Source organism: Vulpes lagopus, chromosome 6 (assembly GCF_018345385.1).
Source record: "Vulpes lagopus strain Blue_001 chromosome 6, ASM1834538v1, whole genome shotgun sequence".
Lineage (NCBI taxonomy): Eukaryota > Metazoa > Chordata > Mammalia > Carnivora > Canidae > Vulpes > Vulpes lagopus.
In genome coordinates, this window is record NC_054829.1 from 4,576,334 (window position 1) to 4,596,632 (window position 20,299).

Here is a 20,299-nt window from a genome sequence, read left to right on the forward strand (position 1 = left end):
GACATTCCTTTCCTCTCCCCCACATATTTCTGCCCCTTTGCCCTTTCTCGGGTCTCAGACTCTGCACCTGCCTGGAGGGTCCCGAGGCCTGCCTTCGGGGCAGCTCTCGTTTCTCTGAAATGTCTGTTTTGCCCCATGTTGAGGGGTGTTCTCACTGGGGAGGGAGGTAGCGGGGGTGCCCCCTTCCCTGCGCACGGAGATGCTGTTGGCACCGCCCCCTGGCCTCCCTTGGGCGTGGGGTGCCGTGGCCCGCCGTCCGCGGGGAGCTGTTCCTGGGGGTGATCCGCCCTTCTGCTCTCCTGCCCCTTCAGATCGCCCCTCCGCCTTTCTGCAGTTTCCCCAAGGGGTGTCCACTCGTGCATTTATCCTTCCTGGGAATTCACAGGGAGGCTTGTATCTGTGGATTGCTGTATTTCATCAGTTGTGGAAAACCCTCAACTTTCTTAAATGCTGTGTCCTCTCTCTTCCTGGGACTGCCCGGGGAAGTCTGTGCAGCTGCACCCCCTCCTGGGTCTCCTGCACTTGGGCTCACGGAGCTCAGCCCTCGAGACCCGCCTTCCACTTCACAAGTTGTCTGCTTTGTCCACGTGGCCGCCAGACACAGCCACTGGGTTTGTAGTTTCCCATTAATTGTTCCATTCCCAGGTGGTGTTGGTCTCACAAACCCACCCTGCGCTCCAACGGTGTCCTGTTCCCTGGAGAGCCTTTCTAGCTTGCCTTTTAGTTCCCGAAACACGCGGGCACAGCCGGGTCAGCCCGGGCCTGGCGCTTCCTTCACTGTTCCCCTTGGGTCCTGCCCTGCTGCCTCATTTCTTCATGGGCCCGGTTATCTCGGACGTGCGCTCATCGAGGTCTCTGAACATCTACGTGGGTTCTGCAAGGCCTAGGGTGGAGGCCACTCTTCCCGGGGCTCTACGTCTGCTCCCTCCGAGGGCCTGGGCACTTGCTGCTAGAGCCGAGCCGGGTCTGGGTGCAGGCCTTGAGGTGCCCGGACTCCCCCAGCTCCGTGTGAATCCAGGGAGGGTCTGCCTCCTGCCAGGCGACCCCAAGGAGGGTGGGCATCAGCGGTGGCTCCCGGCATCCCTGCACTTGTCCTGCCTCTGCAGGAGAGCCCAGGGCCCCCCTTCCCTGGGAGATGTGCCCCAGGAAGCAGTCTCCCCAAGCCAGAGGCAACTGTGAGAGGCGCGGGAGTCAGCTCCCCTTTGGGGGCCCAGTTTCCTCGTGGGCAGACAGGAAGAGACCCTGAATGAGCTGGGGAGCAACCGGGAGGGTGCAGGGAGAAACACGTGGCCCCTGGCACTGCAGACACTCAGAGGTGTTCCCAGAGGGGAACCCGAGCCTCGTCAGCCCCACGCATCAGCTGTGTGAACAGGGGCGGGGTGCCTCTTCCTGGCTCTAGCTCCTTGGGGTCTAGGGAATCGGGGGAACAGGGCTGGGGACCCTGAGGGCTTTGCAGCCTGGGAGAGGGCCCTTTCACATTCAGGGCTTTAGCCTCCACATCATCACCTCAGAACCTGCAGCCCCACCCCCCAGGTGGCCTCCGGACCTCACAAAGCCCAAAACCAGCCACAGCCAGGTCTCATTCCCAGAGGGCCCTGCTCAGGGCTGGGTGGGGACAGTGACTTCTCTGGCCTACAGATGGGCTGACCTGGCCACCTGGAGTGCAGGTTGGGGTGTCTAGAGCTCCATCACAGGACCTGGAGTAGCAGGGTCAGGCTGACACCACCTTGACTGCTATGTAAAGCAGTCCCAAACCACTTCTTGTGAGGCTGAGCTGGAAAAACTTGGTTTTCCCCCAGGTTCCCCAGGCTCAAAACCAGCTCAGCAGGACACTGTGGCTTAGGAGTGCAAGTGGCTCTGGTCAGTGACTCCCTCAGAATCCCCTTGGGTGAGGACTTGGTGTTTCCCTCCTCTTCTTGATGAGGGGGCCGGCTGATGCCAGCCCTGTGCAGCCCATAGAGACAGTGGCCCATGAGGAGCTCAGAGCTGGGGGAAAGCAGATGCTGTCTCAAGGCCACCCAGAGAGGCGAAGGGCCCTGCTGCTCCAGGGGGAAGCAAGCAAGTCTCCAAGAGGAGGCTCATGCTGGGTGCTGAAGGATGAATAGGAGTTCATCAGGCAGTTCAGGCAAAGGGAACAGCCTGTGGAGAGGCACAGATGAGTTCCAGAAATGGCTCAATGAAGGCTTCCATGTGTCTGCCTGAGGGTTTAGCCTGGGGCCACCGGTTTCCATCTGGATCTGTCCTGGGATGTTCTGCTACATGGACACTTCTGGGCTGTGGTGAGGCCTCTGCCTCTACTTTCTTAGTTCCATCTACCCAGGTAGCCAGCCAGGCCATAGGGTAGGCTTCCCTCCTCCATCCCCTGGCCCATCCCCACCTGCACATCAACCACCCTCCTACCAATCCATGCACACTTCTCCACCCCCAGCCAGGGCAGTGCCGGGCTGCACTTTGCCACTCGCTGACCATGTGACCTTGGGCCAGTTTCCCTTTCTGGAGCCTAGGGACACTGATGAGATTCCCAGGAGTCCTCCTCATGACAGTTGGCGGTCCCGGTGCAGGAGGGCCGCAGGCTAGGCTGGAGAGGGAAGGAGCAGACTTCAGGGTCAGCAGGTCTCCTAAGCAGCAGTTGAGAGGTGGGGCCACCTAGCGGGGGGCTTCAAGCATCAACCCCACTCGACACAGTCCTGGCCACACCTGGCAAGCATACACAGCCACATGCTGGCACCTCAAGATCAAACCGTTCTGCTCCCACAGAGTCTTCAGATCTGTGCTCAGATTCACAGGTGAGGGTAAAGGTAAGCACTCAGCCCTGGGAAGGTGGGTGGAAGGCACAGCCCACACTTCTTTTCATTCCAGCTCCACACTTTCTAAATTTAGCCCTTTTATTTTAAACTTGCAAATGATGAACTCCCCAACACCTTGCAGAGGATCAGTGAGCCTTTAAGAAGGCTCCTTGGAAGGTAGCATTAGGAAAAAGAAACAGATAAAGGCACGGAGTACGCCTGCCATTCTTCCCAATAAAATAACTTACAGAAGGGAGGGGCTGGCAGTCAGCTGGCACCTATAAGGCATGGAGTTGAGGAACCAAGTCCACAGAGGAGAGCACCAAGAAATAGCCAGAGCGGGGAGCCCTGCATGTGCCCCTGCCCAGGAGATCAGAGCTTTGGTTGGCTCAAGGTGAGCTGCACAGAAAAGAAACAGACTTCGCAGAGACTTGGTGTCTGCCCCAGGTGAAGCTGAGAGGGGAACGATCTGCATCTTCTCCCTAGCAAGCCCACTTCATGATGAGGAAGCAGGCCCAGAGAAGCGAAGCACCTGCCAACATCCCAGGCAAGTGAGTGATGGGCTTGGGGCCTGAGTGGCCTCCTGGCTCCAAACCCCACAGGGCCCCAGGCAGCCGGGCTGTGTGCTCTGCACAGGAGAGGAGCTGGGCAGCTGCTGGGCAGGGCAGTCATCCTATGGCCACACCCAGCACTCACACCAAAGCCTGATTTAATATGGTGTACAAATAACGCTCATACTAAAAAGGTAAAAGGGGCGCCTAGGTGGCTCAGTCAGTTAAAGTCTGACTCTTGGTTTCAGCTCAGGTCAGGATCTCAGGGTCGTGGGATCTAGCCCCACGTCAGGCTCTTTGCTCAGCAGTCTGCTTCAGACTCTCTCTCCCTTTCCCTCTGCCCCTCCAGCTTGTGAGCTCTCTCTAAAATAAATAAACAAACCTTTTAAAAAAAAGTGGTAATAGTAACATGTCACAGTGGGGAAAGCAATCAGAAAACCAGGCGCTGAAATTCTCACTCAGAAGATACTGCACACAAGAAAGGCAGGAAACCACCCCATTCAGGCTACACTAGACAGCAGGACATCTGGACTCCAGGATCTGGGGCTGGACGGTGGAAATGGGGGGTGGGACAGGCAGATGAGAGGTGCTCTGGGAAAGCCAGGCGCCCCTGCACCGCAACAAGGACAGCCCTTCCTCCTGGCCTGTGTCTGGATTCAGTGATACATCACTCATTCATTTGGCAAATGTGTGCAGAGGGCCTGTTCGGGCTGGATCCGGGGAGACACACCATTATGCAGTGGGTCCCATCACTCTCCCGTCCAGCTCCGTAGTGAGAGTGATGCCTGGCCAAGGACCCCTGGTCCAGCGGAGTGGGCGTGTGCCAGAGGCCAGTCAATCAGGGTCCTTCCCGGAGACTTGTCAAGTAGGAACAGAGGAAGGGGCGGCCCCTTGCTGGGTGGTCTGAACCAGGCACAGGCCCAAAGGGCCAGAGAGGGTCTCATCAATCCTTACTGTGCCATGATGAGGTCTGACAATGGGGCCAAACTGCACCTTCTGGTCTAAACTGGCTCAGTTCCGGTATCAAGTGGTGGTCTGATACTAATATTACTAATACTAATACTCCTAGCTGCTGTTTCCAGAGTGCCTACTGTATACTGGTCCTGCCAAGAGCTGTACAGACCCAACCTCATTAAGCCTCACCATCTCAGTACCATCAATTCTCATTTCATAGGAGGGGAAACCAAGGCACTGGGCGGCTCAGCACTTCCCTGCAGCCACACAATGGAAGGTGATGGCAGGGTCTGTCTGTCTGACCCCCAAGTCTATGTCCTGTCGACAGGCCACACTTGCAGTTATTCATAGAATACCCACTGTGGGCCAGGAGCCAGGTGTCCCGCAGGGAACAGATACCTGGAACCCTGTGAAGCTGACATCCCACCGCACACACCTATGTTGTGGGGCAGAGCGGTGGGGTGGGGAGACAACATCCAGCAGACCTAAGGGGAAAGACCCAGAATGAGAGGGGAGGCTCCCTGAAGGCCCCCTGTCTGCACACTGCACGAGACAGGCAGGAAGCCAGGGGGCACTGGGGGAAATCATGACCCGGCAGAGCTCAGAGTGGGACCAAAGGCCCTGAGGCACCGTGCCAAGGGAGCACAGTGGAGGGAGCCATTAGCCCATCAGGGATACTGAGAGCAGGCTTCTGAGATCACTGAGCTTCCCACACGGAGCAGGAGAGCTCCTGCAGAGGTGAGAAAGTGTGTGAGAGGCTCAGCAGGGCAGCCACATGAGGGCTGAGGGAGGAGTGTCCATCACCTGTGCCACGTTCTGAACGGACAGAGGCTCAGCCTCCACGCCCTCGGCCATTCTGCCAGGGGCAGTGCCCCATGGAGGTCTCCGCTTCTGCTGAGGACCAGGCCCTCTGAGCATGGGATGTGGTTTTCACCAAATCAGCCATTCTTAAACCTTAAAAGAGAAAGCGCTCCCAACCCGAGCTCTCCCAACACCCTGCCTGGCACCCAGTGTCCTGCACGAGCCTGGGAGTTCACGTCTCTCACCAGCCTGAAGAGCACATGTTCCCCCACCCCCACCCACGTGCTCTGCTCCAGCCTCCCCACCCCAGTTCAGGCACAGCAGGTGCTGCATCCACTCAACACCCACTGCCTGCCAGGCTGTGCACTAACTGCAGGGCGGGGTGGGGGAGCAGGGATGAAGGCTAGAAAAGGGGTCGGCCCTTAGGATAACCCCCACCTCAGGGCCTTTGCCCTGCCCTTCCCTCTGCCTGGAACGCCTGACTCATGAACCCCCGGGCAAGTCAGACATACGGCAATAAACATATTTACAGCCCTCTGCAAGCTCCAGATGCCCATTCCCAGGAATGGAACCCCTGCTGTGCCAACACCTACCACAGACTTGACCTCCTTGGAGCCATACGGCAAGTCTGCAGGTCCTGACTTTGTGTTACAGATGGGGAGACTAAGGCTCAGAGAGGAGAGGTGACTCACAAGGTCTCATCTGTGCTGACAGTAGAGCTGGCCTAGAACCCAGGTTCTGGAGGGGCAAAGCTGGGTACCCCACGGCTCCTACTCCCATGGCTCGTCTGCTCACGGGCCTCCTCCTCAGGTCCTCTATGCTTCCTCACTGACTCCGGTGCTGGGGATCCCTCCTCACTAGCTCATGGTCTCCTCCACCAGGAAGCCTTGCAAGGCCACAGGGACACCCCTGCCCTGAGCCATGGTAGCTGTGGTTCCTCACCTACAGTGGATCCTTGGGTTCCTGGAATGGCCCCCTCAATTATGGTCCTGGTGGGTCCTGGTGCCAGAGCTCACCTACTTGCCCAGGCCCCGGGGAGCTGGGTCTTCCTGCCAGCGTAACCCCTCAAGGCTTCCTCAGGAGCCTTCCACACATTGCTTCTTCACTGGGACAGTGTGCACACCCTACAGGCAGCGGGACTCCCTGGCCATGCTTGGTGGGGAGAGGGAGGAAGCTTGGGCTCTACGACACTGGCAGGGACTGCCATGCTCCCACACGGAGTTCCTGTCTGCCATCAGGATCAGCAGAGGGGGCTGCCCTATCTCAAGCTCTCATTCATCTCTTTGTCTTGGAGCCTCAGAGGGCCAGGGACTGGGCAGGCGCACAGAAGCGGCCAACACATATTTGTCGCTAAAATAACCTAAGAAATAGCAAAACACTCATGTTTATTGAGTACCACCAGCAACCCTCCATCCAGGCACTTCCACTAAGGTGGTCCTCATAACCCTGAAGCAAACAGATCTCTTCCCCCATTTTACAGATGTGGAACCTGAGGCTCAGGGTGGAGGGAGGCACCCTCCACCCAGCTTCAATCAAGGCAACCTCAGCGCTTCCTCACACCCGCCCACCCCAAGGAAGAATGGGAGCCTGGGGCCTGGCTGGCATCCGGGAGGCTCAGCACTAGGAGGCTCAGTGCCAGATCTTAATGTCACCCTCCCAGGAGCAGGTGGCGAGGACAGAGGGCAGCACAGGGTGGAAGGTGGTGCCAACACAAGCCTGTGCATGCCCTTGCAGCGTGCGCGCCCGGCTGGCAGTGCGGAAGCTGTACAGCAGGACTCGGCCGTCGGCACTGCCCGTCACCAGCAGGTCACCGTCCGGGGAGCACTCGCAGCCCACCGAGTAGCCTTCTACCTGCAGAGGGCAACACAGAGGGTGAGCAGACCGCACGACAGCTGCTCCTCCAGGCAGCCTGTGAGGCGGGAGCTATTATGCCCATTCTACAGAGGAGCAGCCTGAGGCTCAGAGCACGGCTACACACCCAGCACCCCAAAGCCAAGGCCCAAGCTCCCTCCATAAGGCTGGGGTCCCAGCATGGATCCTGTTTCATGAAGCCAGTTTAGTGGAATGCAGCTGGAAGGGCTTTAGCATAGCTCATGGTGTCTGGCCTCACAACAGCCCCTGAGCCCCTGGCCCCACCTGTCCCTGGGCAGGCTTCAGTGGGGAAAAGGGACAGATGCAGAAACGGCCCCCACCCATTCTGTCCTGCCTTCCCTCCCACACAACCCGTCCATGTGAGCCAGTAAGTCAGGGAAAACCTTTCCTGCCCAGCACTTGGGGCCTGGAGGTAGGGCTAGATGTGGCTCACAGCCTTCAGTGACCACCAGGCCACATGGCATTTGGTCACCCAGGAAACAGAAAACAGCGTCTACCCAGAAAGAGGGTCTGTGCACTCTGGGGCCCCATGTCTACTACAGATGTTGTCTGGCAGGAGGCTTTGGGGCCAGTGGCCCACTTTTGACCTGGGGGATAGGAACAGAGTACCTTGTGCCCTTCGTAGCGCCGCCTCCTGCTCATCCGGTAGGGCCACACGGCAGAAAAGAGAGCCAGGTAGTTGCCATTGGTCTGCGCCAGGAACACAGGCTCCCGTGGGTGCAAGGTGAGGCTGGGGCAGGTGTATCTCTCCTGAGAAACAGTGAGGCCACAGGGAGGATGGAAAAGGCTCCCAATTGGGCCTCTGCCTCCAATACACATGCCACCCAGCACTCTACTCCTGGAGCCTTGTGCCCAACCCATGAACCTGGGCTCAGGGGTCCCTGCAAGCTTCCTGTGGTTGCTGTAACAAAATGCCACAAACTGAATGGCTTACAACTACACACATCTATTCTCTTAGAGTTCTGGAGGCCAGAAGTCTGACATGGGTCTCACTGGGCTACAATCAAAGTGTCAGCAGAGCTGTGTTCCTTCAGGAGGTTCTGGGGGCAATCTGTTTCCTTGCCCTTCCTGGCATCCCTTGGTTCGTGGCCCTGGTGGTAGACTAGAAAATGCCCTCCCCCACCCCCCTTGCAAACTGCACCCATGTCCTCATTCCTAGGGAGCTGTAAATGTCACCTTTTATGGCAGAAAATGTGGAGGGGGTGTTTTTACAGACATAATTAAGCATCTTGACGTGGGGATATCTGTCATTATAAAAGGCAGGCAGGAGATCCGACACACAGAGGGTGACATGGAGACAGAGCAGAGGGTCTGAAGATGATCGCATGAAGGAGCAGAGCAGACTCTCCCCGAGAGCCTCCAGAAGCAGTGGGCCCTGATAAAAACCTTGACTTCAACTCAGTGAGACTTAGCAGACATCTGGCCTCCAGAACTGGGAGTAAATTTGTTAGTTTAAGCCACCAACTTTGTGGTATGTGGCTACACAGTGACAGGAAACAAGTCTACACAGCCACCTCTCCGCCTCTGCAGCGAGCCCTCGGGCTAGCCCCAGCCCAGCCCAGGCTCCCCTGCGGCCCACACACACAGTAACTGAGAAGTGGAATGGCCAGGCGAGAAGATAAAGGCACGAACAGAGTGTTCACAGCACAAGGCAAGGAACTGTCACTGTTTGACAGGCCGGGTCACATGGAAACACCCCTAAAAATTCCCTTCTCAGCTACACTTGTCCTTCCTTTATTCTAAGCATTGCCCTGAAGCCACCCTCTCTAAAAGAGCCCAAACTCAGAGAGCAACGTGGGAAGCCAGTGGAAGCCAGCTGCAGACTTCTGGGTCCACCAGAGACACAGAGGCCATGGTGGTCTGGTAACAAGCTCCCCAGCACGCTGCTACCAAGCAGAGCACCTGCTCACCCGCAAAAAGTGAGTAGGTGTTGATTTCTAGGAGGGCCAATGGCTTGGCCCTTTAGTATTTTCATCCACTCCACCCACGTACTCTGGTTGCCACACAGGCTGCTGGACTCAGAATGCTGAGGTGGCCAGACACGTCCATGCAGCCCCCTCCCAGAGCTCGTCCTTCCCAATGGGTTGCACTAAAACCCTACAGTAAAGGTCTAGAGGCTGGTTTGCTCAGGGTTACTTAGAACCCTGTGAGGAAAGGAAAGGCAGTGAGAGGGAGAAGGTATATATGTACACCTCATATATATTTTTAAGTTCGGCAGGAGGAGTACCAAAGAGATTAGCCATGTCTTAATTTGAAATCTTTGAAAATGATGATGGAGATGGTGGCAGTGGTGATGGTGGTGATGGTGATGGTACTGATGATGGTGATGTGAAGGTGATAGTGGTGGTGATGATGATGACGGTGGTGGGTAGCGGTGATGGTGATGGTGGTGATATGAAGGTGATGGTAATGCTGATAGTGGCAAAGATGCTGGATTTGATCGTGGCGATGGTGAAGATAAGTAATGCATTGAAGGAGCACCCCCTGTGCCTGGCACTGTACTAGATCCTTTATAAGCATTATCCCCTTCAATTCTCAGAATGACTCTATGAAGTAAGTAATATTCCCATCCTCAATTTCCTAAGAGGAAAATGAGAATCAAAGAAGCTACATAATGGGCTTGTAAGGGGTGAATCCAGGACTTTTTAACATCCACTGTGTTAATAAACACAGGTGGTCTAACTTGGGTCCCTGCTTAAACTTCCAAGTCACAGCTCCTGTCAAATGCACTGAACAAGGATGGATAGAACAGAAACCCATGGGCTGGCTGGGGTGATGGAGGGAAGGCAGGAGTCTCTTGGGCTGAGTAAGTGGCCATCTTCTACTGATCTGCATGGGTGACCCTTCCACATCCTTCCCCTGTGGAGTAGCCATGCCAGGCAGAGGATGAGTAGGACGGTCATGGAAGTGCTATGATCCAGAGCCTCTGGAAGGCTTTCCAGGTGGTCCTAGACCTGCACTTGTCTATCCTACCCAAGAGATTTCAGGCACCTGAAATGGTCTCTGAAGATCCTGCCTGCTGAACCATCCCTGCCAGGAAGTGACCTGGGATGCCGGCGGCTTAGGGCTATGGCTAAATCCTGCAGCTGAAACAAACTGAAAAGCATTGCCAAATAGGGTTTCTCACGTGGAAAATCTGGTTGGAGATTTTGGCAGAGCTCCGGAAATCCCAGGCAATAATGGTGCGGTCAGCAGAGTCCCGGCTCGAAGCATCTGTACTGCTCAGAAACTCAGAGCCTTCCTGGAGGAAGAGGATGTCCAAGGTCTGCTGGATGGTCGCCTTGTAGCTTCTCACCACCTGCAAGAGTGGAAACCTACCATGCTGGTGGGCCCTAGGAGCACAGGGCAGGAGCCCATGGGGAGTGTCACCAAGAGCCCAGACAGCAGGTGGGTCTAGTGAGGGCAATGCTGAGCTGCTGGGAGATACATACAGTGTTACAGCCTTGCCTGAGGGCCCCTCCCCACAGACAGTCCTCCCTGTCGCATGCCCACCTCGCGTCTATCGACACATGGCCACCACCCATGAGCAACCCAGGGAGGCGTGATGATCTCTCCAATCACACCAATCCCCTAGGGAGCAGTTGGTGCCTGATGAAAGTGAGCTTTGGGAAGGGCCCATTGCCCAAGGGCACCTAAAGAGCACCAATGATACCCATTGATACCAGGCCATATTTTGTGAGAGGTTCTTACTTCTAAAGATGTCACATAATTCACAGCTCACAAAACCCCAGCCTATTCTCTCTGGAACAGTAACTGTACTGCAGAAAGCCAGAGCCCTTGGAGACCATAAAACCAGAACCACAGTACACAGATTAGCTTTAAAGACACTTTACTTCTTAGCATCATGGCCAATATTTCATAGCTTCCTGTCTTGTAAACCAACGTGATTAAGTATCAAGGAGTTCTGTTTTCTCCAGAGCATTTTATCACATTCACTTTCCATTCTAAAGCACCTGGTTTGGGTTGGGGGCGGTTCCCAGAATCGGGACTAAGAAGTATCTCCACTTAACAAACTCACAGACAGCTCGCTTTAGATTGCAATATTCAGCAAGAGGCCAATACAAGGCGGCCTCAGGCCTTCCTGCAGGTCCTAGCCGGCCTGTTTACCAGCTCCCAGGGCGCCACCATGTGGCCACAGCATAAACACAGTTCTCTGGTCCCTCGCCTGCAGGCAAAGAAATAGGAAGTCTTGACCATTAAAAAAAAAAAAAAACCTGGAGTTCACAACCTTTAAATTTTGCAAATATATTTTCTATCATCCTCTTTCAAATGTATATAATTCAAATTCACATTACATGCAGCACTCTATAAAGTCAATTTAGGCAGTTTTGAGACCCATTCTCCAGATGAGGAACACTGAGGCTCAGAGATGTAGGGATTTGCTCAAAGTCTCACTGCCGGGGTGGTGGGCTTCTCCCCATCCCTGCTGCTTCCCTGGGACCCAAACCCAGTCTCCTACTGGCCACTTCCCACTTCCATAAATATCAGGACAATTTCCCAGGAGAGGATAGGGACAAATGACTGCTCTTCTCTGAGCCTCTTCAGAAGCAGTCCCCAGCCAAAGCAATTTCAGGGTGAGCCCCTTTGAAGCCTGAAGAGCGGTCCAGAGGCAGAGAAGAGAGGACAGCCCTACAAGCCTCTGAACATAGGGCAGAAAGCCAGCCTGTGGCTGCTTCCCAGCCCTGAGCCTCACAGAGTGTGGAGGAGGAGGAAGTCTCCATGTCCCCAGCCAAAGGGACCCAGCTGGGGTGCTGTTGGCCAGATGCTCCACCGACCCACTCTGGGGTGGGGTTTGGGGGAGGGTGTTGCATGCCTTCACAGTCTCCAACATCCGCTTTTCCTGAGTTTGCACAACATTCCAAACTCACAACAGTGCCATTCCAGGGCTGTGTTTGGAATTCATTTTGGTGGGGAGGGGAGGAGAGGCGAGGGGAAGAAGCAGGGTCCCATAATTATGGTTCTGAACAATCTCTTTACTGGCTCCTCCCATCCCAGTGCCATTCCAGTCACCCCTCACTTCAGCCACCCCAGGCCTCCATTTGCCTAGGCCACATTGGGCCTCAAAGCCTTTCTTTCCCCTTTACCAAAGTCATCTCCATCACCACCATTCAGGTGAGGCACAGGGAATCTAGACATGGCCGGGATAGCTAACACCAAGAGAAGAGTATATCTGGCCCCACTCATGTCCCTGGATGTGGCCTGGTGGTGGGGGAGGCACAGAGCACCCCCCAGAGCTACAGCAGCTTGTAGAGAAGGCCACTGGTGGGCACCCACACAGGCCAGCAGGTCCCAGCTTCCGGGCAGGACCATGAGCTCCTGTGGGCAGGTTCTGGCCTTCACACTGCAGCCCTGTCTCCAGCCACAGCATCTTGATCCCCACAGGGGCTCAGGCAATACACTGACCCAAGAAAGGGTTGAGGATAGAAGAGGGCCCTCCTCGGCGCTTGCCAAGTGCTGGGTAAGAGACAGCCACTGGGCAGGGATTCCACATAAATTATCCCATGATGATAGTGCAGAGGTAGCTTTTCCCAGAGGGTGGTGTGAAGGCCCAGACAAGAGCAAGGTGCCAGGGGCCCTCGGCCTGTCCATGACAGAACTACCTGCATGCCCACCAACACACCTGCCTCCCAGGACAAACTTTCCAGGAGAACGAAAACCGTTGTTCTGTATGTTTCCTGAGAATGGATGGAAACAGCCCAATTCATTAGGGCGCCATAAAATTGAATGGCCGGGAAACAAGCCGTGTTACGGGCGATCCCTGCCAATAACACTGCTGTAAGTGGAAGGCTGACCTTTGAAGTGATCGCTGCCGAACGTGATTTACTCGCCTTCACAACTGCTCCTGCCCCGGGAAAGAGCAGAGGAGCCATTTGTGTGTCTAGCTGGTGGGTTTTATGGCAACCTTAATTACACCGACAGCTGGTGTGTCCCATCCCAGGGGCGTGGGATGGTGCTAAGCGGGCCTAACTAGCTGGATCCAGAAGGGAGCCTTACTCGGACTCTTCTGGCAGCAGGGGGCCTCTGTAAGGTAAGCAGATACTTTGCTGAAGGCTTCTGGCTTTGGGGAAAGCCGATGACGTGATCCATACCACGATGTATTCAGGTATGAAAATCACTCGACATCCCTGACATCTAACAACTGCTTGGCCCACTGAAAAAACCTAGGAAACTCTGGGCTGAGTCATCCAAAGCATAGGATGCCCTTCCTCACATCCCTGCCACTTTCAAACTGCCTGGAGTCGGGGTACAGGCTGGACTCAAGTCCTGGCCCAGCTGCTGACTCACCATGTGCCTGGGGGAGTCCCTTCTCTCTTCGGGCTTGGCTTTTTGCCCATCACCATAGAAGGCCTGGACTGACAAGAAGCAAACCTCTGCCTCTAAGCACTGGAGGCAGTGCTTTCTGCTGGACCTCAGAAAGAAGGACTGGGGTGCACTAGCTCCCTGACACCACCCCACCATTCCTGTGGACCCAAACCTGAGGAAAGGCAAGGGGAGACACTGCTCTGGCTCCTGTGGGACCCCGTGCTCCCTTAGTCAACTACCTGCCTACCCTACAGGACCATAAGTTCCAGGGGACTGGTATGTGTCACATTTCTGGGTCATCCTTGGGCAGCACTGGGTCTGCACAGTGTAGGCATTACTAAGGTGTACTGAACTGATGGCTGGATAAGTGAATGAGTGTCTATACAAATGGATTAGTGAACCAAAGGACAGCTTGAAAAGTAAGGACTTTGAGGTTGTTAGCTCCCAGCAATATCCTGCCACTTGGGGCTGAGTCAGCACTTGGGGAGCTGCCACCACTGGTTCCATTAGACACCCTGGGAGAGAATGTTCATTCAAAGGGTCTTCCTGTGGCCCTGGACATGGAGACAAAGGAAACCGGACTCTCAAGGAACTCTATGAGGCCATGGTGGGGTGGCAGGCAGAAGCAGAGCGCCTGTGCTCAATGTTCCATCATCACTGGCCCCGGGGAGGTTGGTAGAGGCCTCCCTCCCCAGTGGGAGGCCCAAGCTCTCATGCAGACACCTTGGTGTCCAACCTGATGGCATATTGCTAACTTCATGGTCCTGGGCAAACCACACCTCTCTGCTTCAGCTCCACATCCATAAGGTGGGGACACTGATGGGGCCTATGGCTGGAGGCAAATGAAGGCAATGTGCCTGGCTCAGTGGCTGACATGAAGCAAATCCTCATAAACCTTCTCTTCCAGGGCCAGCCCAGGGCTAGTGTCCCCAGCTCTGAGCTATGGGTCCTTGGGCAAGTTCCTTCTCCCCAGAATTCAATTCCTTTTCCCTGGGAATAAACATTTGTGTTATCTTCAAATGCTAAGATGTCAGGAATCTATGTATAAAAGCAAGCTGGAGAAAAGAGCAAAGGGTCCATTTTTATAGTTTAAATTCACAAAAGTAGCCAATCACAGAGCACAGCGTACACCAAAAGTGCTCTGTTTATAAATTCAAAAAGGATCAGAAATTTACTTAAAAAAAAATAGAAAAGAGAACTTAATTAAGTTTTTCTACAACCTGGGGCTGGGGGAGTCTTTCCTAGCCATAACTGAGGCCAGAAGCAAAGAGAAGAAAAATGGATTAACCTGGCTTCATGAAAATAATAGTAATTTTTAAAAAACTATTGCACAGCTCAAAAACCAAATAAGAGGACAAATGGGAGAAATATTTTCAACTTTTAACAGAGACAAAGGTTACTATCCCTAAAACTGTTTCTCAAAACAGATGAGAAAGACTCAGCACCTCTACAAAAAAAAAAAAAAAAAAAGCAAGAAAAGTGAATAGAGAGTTCATATAAAAGGAAATGTAATTGGTCCTTTGATCTTGCTCATAACAGGAGAAATGCAAATTTAAATTACACAGAGATACCATTTCTTACCTATCAAATTAGCAAAATCCCAGTTTGACAACACACTCCATTAGGTGGCTGTGGGGCATTAGCTAACCGTACACACTGCTGACAGAAACACAAAACGATACAATCCCTGTGGAGAGAACTGGGGCACCATCGAGCAAAATAACATATGCCTTGTTTCTCAGCAATCTGCATGACCCAGCAAAGCAACCTGTAGAAACGATCCCAAAGGTACACTGGCAAAACCCCAAAAAGGTAAGTTCACCACCACTGAAAGCAGCAATACTTGTAAAAATAAAAAACTGGAAATAACCCAAATGTACATCCCAAAAGAACCAGCTGAATAAACCTTAGCACACCTATACTCCGGAATGGGATGCAGCTGCAAAGAGTGAAGCTTGCCCACCCGCCCTGCTATGTACAGGGCAGCCTCCAAGACACACTGTCCAGTGAGAAAAGCCAGCTGGCAGAGAAACAGTGAACAAGGTAAATGGAAGAGGTGACAGGAATGTGTGTGTGTAGTTTGCTTCCATGAAAAACATCAGAAAGATACACCAGAAACTAATGAAGTAAGTAAGTAGATAAAGAGAATGGAGGAGATAGGATTAGACCAGATTAGAGGTAGAACTTGGAGGATGTCTGTTAAGGGGCCAGACAATAAATAGTTTAGAGTTTGGGGGACACAGAGAGTCACTGCTGCATACTCTTCCATGTGCATGTATGTGTGTGCAGGTGCATGCATGCATGTGTAGGTTACGGCCATTTGAGAATGCAGAAACCATCTCTATTTTTTTAAAATATTTTATTTATTTATTTAATTTGAGAGAGAGAGAGAGAGAAAGTGTGTGTGCAACAGCGGGGAGAGGCAGAGGAAAGGGAATCTCAAGCAGACTCCACTCTGAGTGCAGAGCTTGACTTAGGGCTCAATCCCACAACCCTGAGCTTATGACCTGAGCTAAAATTAAGAGTCAGACACTTAACCAACTGAGCCACCCAGGCGCCCCTAGAAACCATTCTTAGCTCAAGGACTGTACCAAGCCGGTGGCAGACCACATGAGGCCAATGAGCTATATAGTTTTCCACTCCCTTCTCTAGAGCCATGTATATATTTTAAAAAATGATACAACCAAATTAACATAAAGCAGGCTCTAAGATGTGAAAAGCAAAATAAAGCAAATCAAACTAACCATGTATTGACTGGTAGCTTAACCAAATAGGATTTATTTTTTTTTAAGATTTTATTTATTTATTCATGATAGACACACAGAGAGAGAGAGAGAGAGAGAGAGAGAGGCAGAGACACAGGCAGAGGGAGAAGCAGGCTCCATGCTAGGAGCTGGACGCAGGACTTGATCCTGGGACTCCAGGATCGCGCCCTGGGTCAAAGGCAGGCGCTAAACCGCTGAGCCACCCAGGGATCCCCAAATAGGATTTTTTTTTTAAGAGACATTAAGGCACACTAATTTAATGGCACATTCTTAGCTGGATATACATTCTGAACAGAAAAATCACTAATTTCATGGTAGATCCTAACAGGACATACTCTGTGGACCAAAAGAACCACAAGAAATCTTAAACTGTCTTCAGTCAATACACTGCATACACAGCTAGTGTATTGATATATACCTTCCCCCAAACTGCACAAAGGCAGATAGAAATAAAAATTTACAGTATAAAAAAGAGAGAATACATAAAACCAAAGAAGTTAAAGAAAAATTCTGTAGTCCTAATTTTGAACTGGGAAAAAAATTAATATTTTTTTCTCTTTTTTAAGATGTTAATTTAAAGTAATCTCCATACTCAAAGTGAGGCTCAAACTTAGAACTCTGATCAACCATGGGATCAAGAGTCACACGCTCCACTGACTGAGCCAGCCAGGTACCCCTGATGTGTATATATATATATATATACATGTATATATATATTTTAAAGATTTTATTTATTTATTCATGAGAGATACAGAAGAGGGAGGGAGCAGAGACACAGGCAGAGGGAGAAGCAGGCTCCATGCAGGGAGCCCAATGTGGGACTTGATCCCAGGACTCTAGGATCATGCCCTGGGCCGAAGGCAGGTGCTGAACCGCTGAGCCACCCAGGGATCCCCTGTATATTTTTTCTTAACAAAAACCTTTCCTAGCTCTGTCCACTGAAGGGCTAGAAACAAGGAGCAACCACATCACTCAGATTACGGTCTCTAAACCCAGCTAAACCCAGCTAAACCCAGAAGTGGCAAATGACAGACCTCAGCACCACAACAGTGATTTTAACTGTGTAGCATTACGTTTAAGAAGGTAAAGAAAAGTGGGGCACCTGAGTGACTCAATGGGTTAAGCATCCGACTGGATTTCAGCTAAGGTCATGATCTCAGGGTTGTGAGATAAGCCCCACCACTGGGCTCTGCATTGGGCATGGAGCCTGCTTAAGATTCTCTCTCTCCTTCTTCCCCCGCCCCTCCCCCGGCTCACTCCCATGTGCTCTCTCTCTTCCTCTTACAAAAAAAAAGAAGAAGAAAGAGTGACCCTGGTAGGTAGACACATGGAGGATGTAGGAGTCCTCCACTGAACTTCCAGGGATGAAATACACGTTTGAGATGAAAAATACATTAGACGGGATTAACAGCAGATGAGACACTGCAAAAAAAAAAAAAAATAGTGAACTAGAAAACACAGCAATTGAAATTATTCAAAATATGCCAAAGAGGAAAAAAAAAAAAAGACTGGATTTAAAGATGATCTCTAGTTTTAACCCAAAAATGGAGTAAGCCCACTATGGCCTCTTATTCTCTACAACTAAAAGGTCTGAACAAAATTCAAGAAGCAACTACCTGAAGGCTTTAAAGAGTAAATAATAGCAAGTGGGTTGTGGAGGGAAGTAAGGTAAGGTCCTACGTTTGCGGAGTTGGGGAGAGGGGGCTGCTTGTTTGCTGTCTTTTAACTCCTGACTTTGACCAATAGACTTACTGAATTAACCAACTACATAGTGAGCATGTACAGCAAAAATTCTGCAACAATTCTGTCATTCTGGTCAAAGGAAAAAGAAAATGGACCCTTTATAAGCCAGAGAGTACTGGGGAAATTTTAAAACATGACCTCTTTCTCTCCTGCCCTGACCTAACAACACCAGCCCCAGCAGCAGGACTGCAATGCTCTGGGTGTGTGCCACGAGTACCTAAAACGTAGAGGGAAAACATCTGAATAGAACAGCTGGGGGAAAGGGCCTGCATTGTAACAGTGGAAGGGGAAAAGCCACATTCTGTTTTTCCTCTATTTTCTCTGGTTATTTTGCCTTAAAAGAGATCCCAGTTATAGATACCATGATGAGGCAGAAGGCTAACAATCTGAGACAACACTCTCTCTCTGGGCAGAAGAACCAGGAAAGGAGGCCCTGGGTGGCCAGGCAACGTGGGAGAAGTTCCAAAGAGGAGAGAGCTGAGAATCATCTAGTTCTGTGTGTGAACTGACATGCACCCCAGGACAAGTCCTAAGCAATACAATCATGGAACACAGTCACAGAAGCATAGCTGAAACCCGGAGAAGAGAATATATATATGACCACTGCCCAAGTCTGAAACTAACTCCTTCATGGCCCAGCATCACAAAGGGTTTGAATACTACAATGAAAAGGAACCACTGCCCAGTGAAAGAAAGAAAGAACTTGCGATCTGAATTTAACATGGTTGGTTGCCTGGTAAGATAAACAAATCACTTTTTCTCCATAGGACTTTAACAGGACCCAGGATCTTACCATATAATATTCAAAATGTGCAGGATATATTTTGAAATTACTTGACATATAAAGAACCAGGAAAATGGAAATAGTAACCACCACAGGGGATTCCTGGGTGGCTCAGCGGTTTAGTGCCTGCCTTTGGCCCAGAGCGTGATCCTGGAGTCCCAGGATCGAGTCCCGCGTCGGGCTCCCGGCATGGAGCCTGCTTCTCCCTCTGCCTGTGTCTCTGCCTTTCTCTCTATATATGTCTATCATGAATAAATAAAAAAATTTTTTAAAAAAGTAACCACCACAAAAGAGAAATAATAGATGTAAGCCCTGAAGTGAGCCAGATGTTGGAATTATCAGATACATTTAAACAGCTATCATAATAATCCTCAATGATATAAAGATAAACACTCTTGAATGGATAGATGGGTCTCCACAGAGAATAGAAACTACATATTTTTTAACACGGAAATTTAGAACTGGAAAAAAAAATCATACAATAAGCTCAAAAACAAAACAGAAGTGATAAAAAAAAAGACTCTGTGAACTTGAAGACGGATCAATAGAAATAATACAATCTTAAGAAAAGATTTAAAGACCATTAGGGACTTGTGGGATGATATCAAAAACTAAGTATTTTTGTCACTGGAGTTCCTAAAGGAGAAGGGAAAGACAGCAGTGCCAAAAATATATATATATATCTATCTATTGACTAAAGGTACCAAATTTGGAAAAGGGCACAAACTTACAGACTCAAGAAGCTCAGCAAGTCACAAAGAAGATAAAATCAAGGAAAATCAAGCCCTGACACATCACAGTCAAACTGCTGAAAAGCTCAAAGGAAAAATCTTGGAAGCACCTAGGGAAGAAAAATGAAGCATCACATACATCTGAAGGACTGGGGATGTTTCATCAGAAGCTATGGAGACCAGAAGACCATGGACACAGTGAAAGTGGTGCAGGAAGGAGTGTTAGCCCAGAATGTTACCAACAAAAACATAATTCTTTGGGAATGAAGGGGAGATAAAGACTTTCACAGGTGAAGAAAAGCGAAGTAAATCTATCAACAGCAGATCTGCTCTGTACAATCAATGCTAAATGCAGTTTTCAGGCTAAAGAGTCATAATAGCAGAGGAAAAGTCAGAACAGAACGTCAGGAATGAAGGGAAAGCACCAGAAATGTAGACAATTGGGTAAATACAAAAGACCATTTTTCTCCAATTAAGTTCTTTAAAATATGGATGACCACTGAAAACAAAAACTGTAAGTCCTTAAGGCAAAAAGAAAACTATACTGACCAGAATATATAAAAAAGATTGAGAAGTAAATAGCATATTTACTATTTACTAAATAGGGAAATTGAACAAGCTTTTCTATTATTAAAGTATTTAAAAAATAATTTGCCATTTCCGGCAAAAATAATAACTGTATTTGGAGACTGTAATATATGTAGAAATAAAATGTATGCCAACAATAGCACAAAGACTGTTGTGTGGGAAACTGAAGATCTGTAAATCATGAAATGCTCACACTATACATAAAGAGATACAAAAGGACTTGAGGATGGGCTGATAAGATAAAGACATAGACTATGAACTCTAAAGCAACCACTAAAAGTAAACCACAGCACAAATCCACAGATTAAAAAACCAACAAGAAGGGCAGCCCAGGTGACCCAGCGGTTTGGCACCACCTGCAGCCCAGGGCGTGATCCTAGAGACCCTGGATCGAGTCCCACATCGGGCTCTCTGCATGGAG

At 50.9% G+C, this 20,299-nt stretch overlaps 1 protein-coding gene across 4 annotated transcripts in view; it reads right to left on the reverse strand.

Moving 5' to 3' along the window:
- Nucleotides 1-6: 6 nt before the first annotated feature.
- WDR25 (WD repeat domain 25) overlaps nucleotides 7-20,299 on the reverse strand; it is a 144,272-nt gene continuing 123,979 nt past the window's right edge. For all 4 annotated transcript variants that reach the window (XM_041758170.1, XM_041758169.1, XM_041758172.1 and 1 more), the window contains exons 6-8: nucleotides 10,092-10,262; nucleotides 7,574-7,714; nucleotides 7-6,943 (exon numbers count right to left, since the gene is read on the reverse strand). In XM_041758170.1, the coding sequence (XP_041614104.1) occupies nucleotides 6,722-6,943; nucleotides 7,574-7,714; nucleotides 10,092-10,262 (534 nt within the window). In that variant the 3' untranslated portion in view covers nucleotides 7-6,721. The remainder of the gene's footprint in view (nucleotides 6,944-7,573; nucleotides 7,715-10,091; nucleotides 10,263-20,299) is intronic.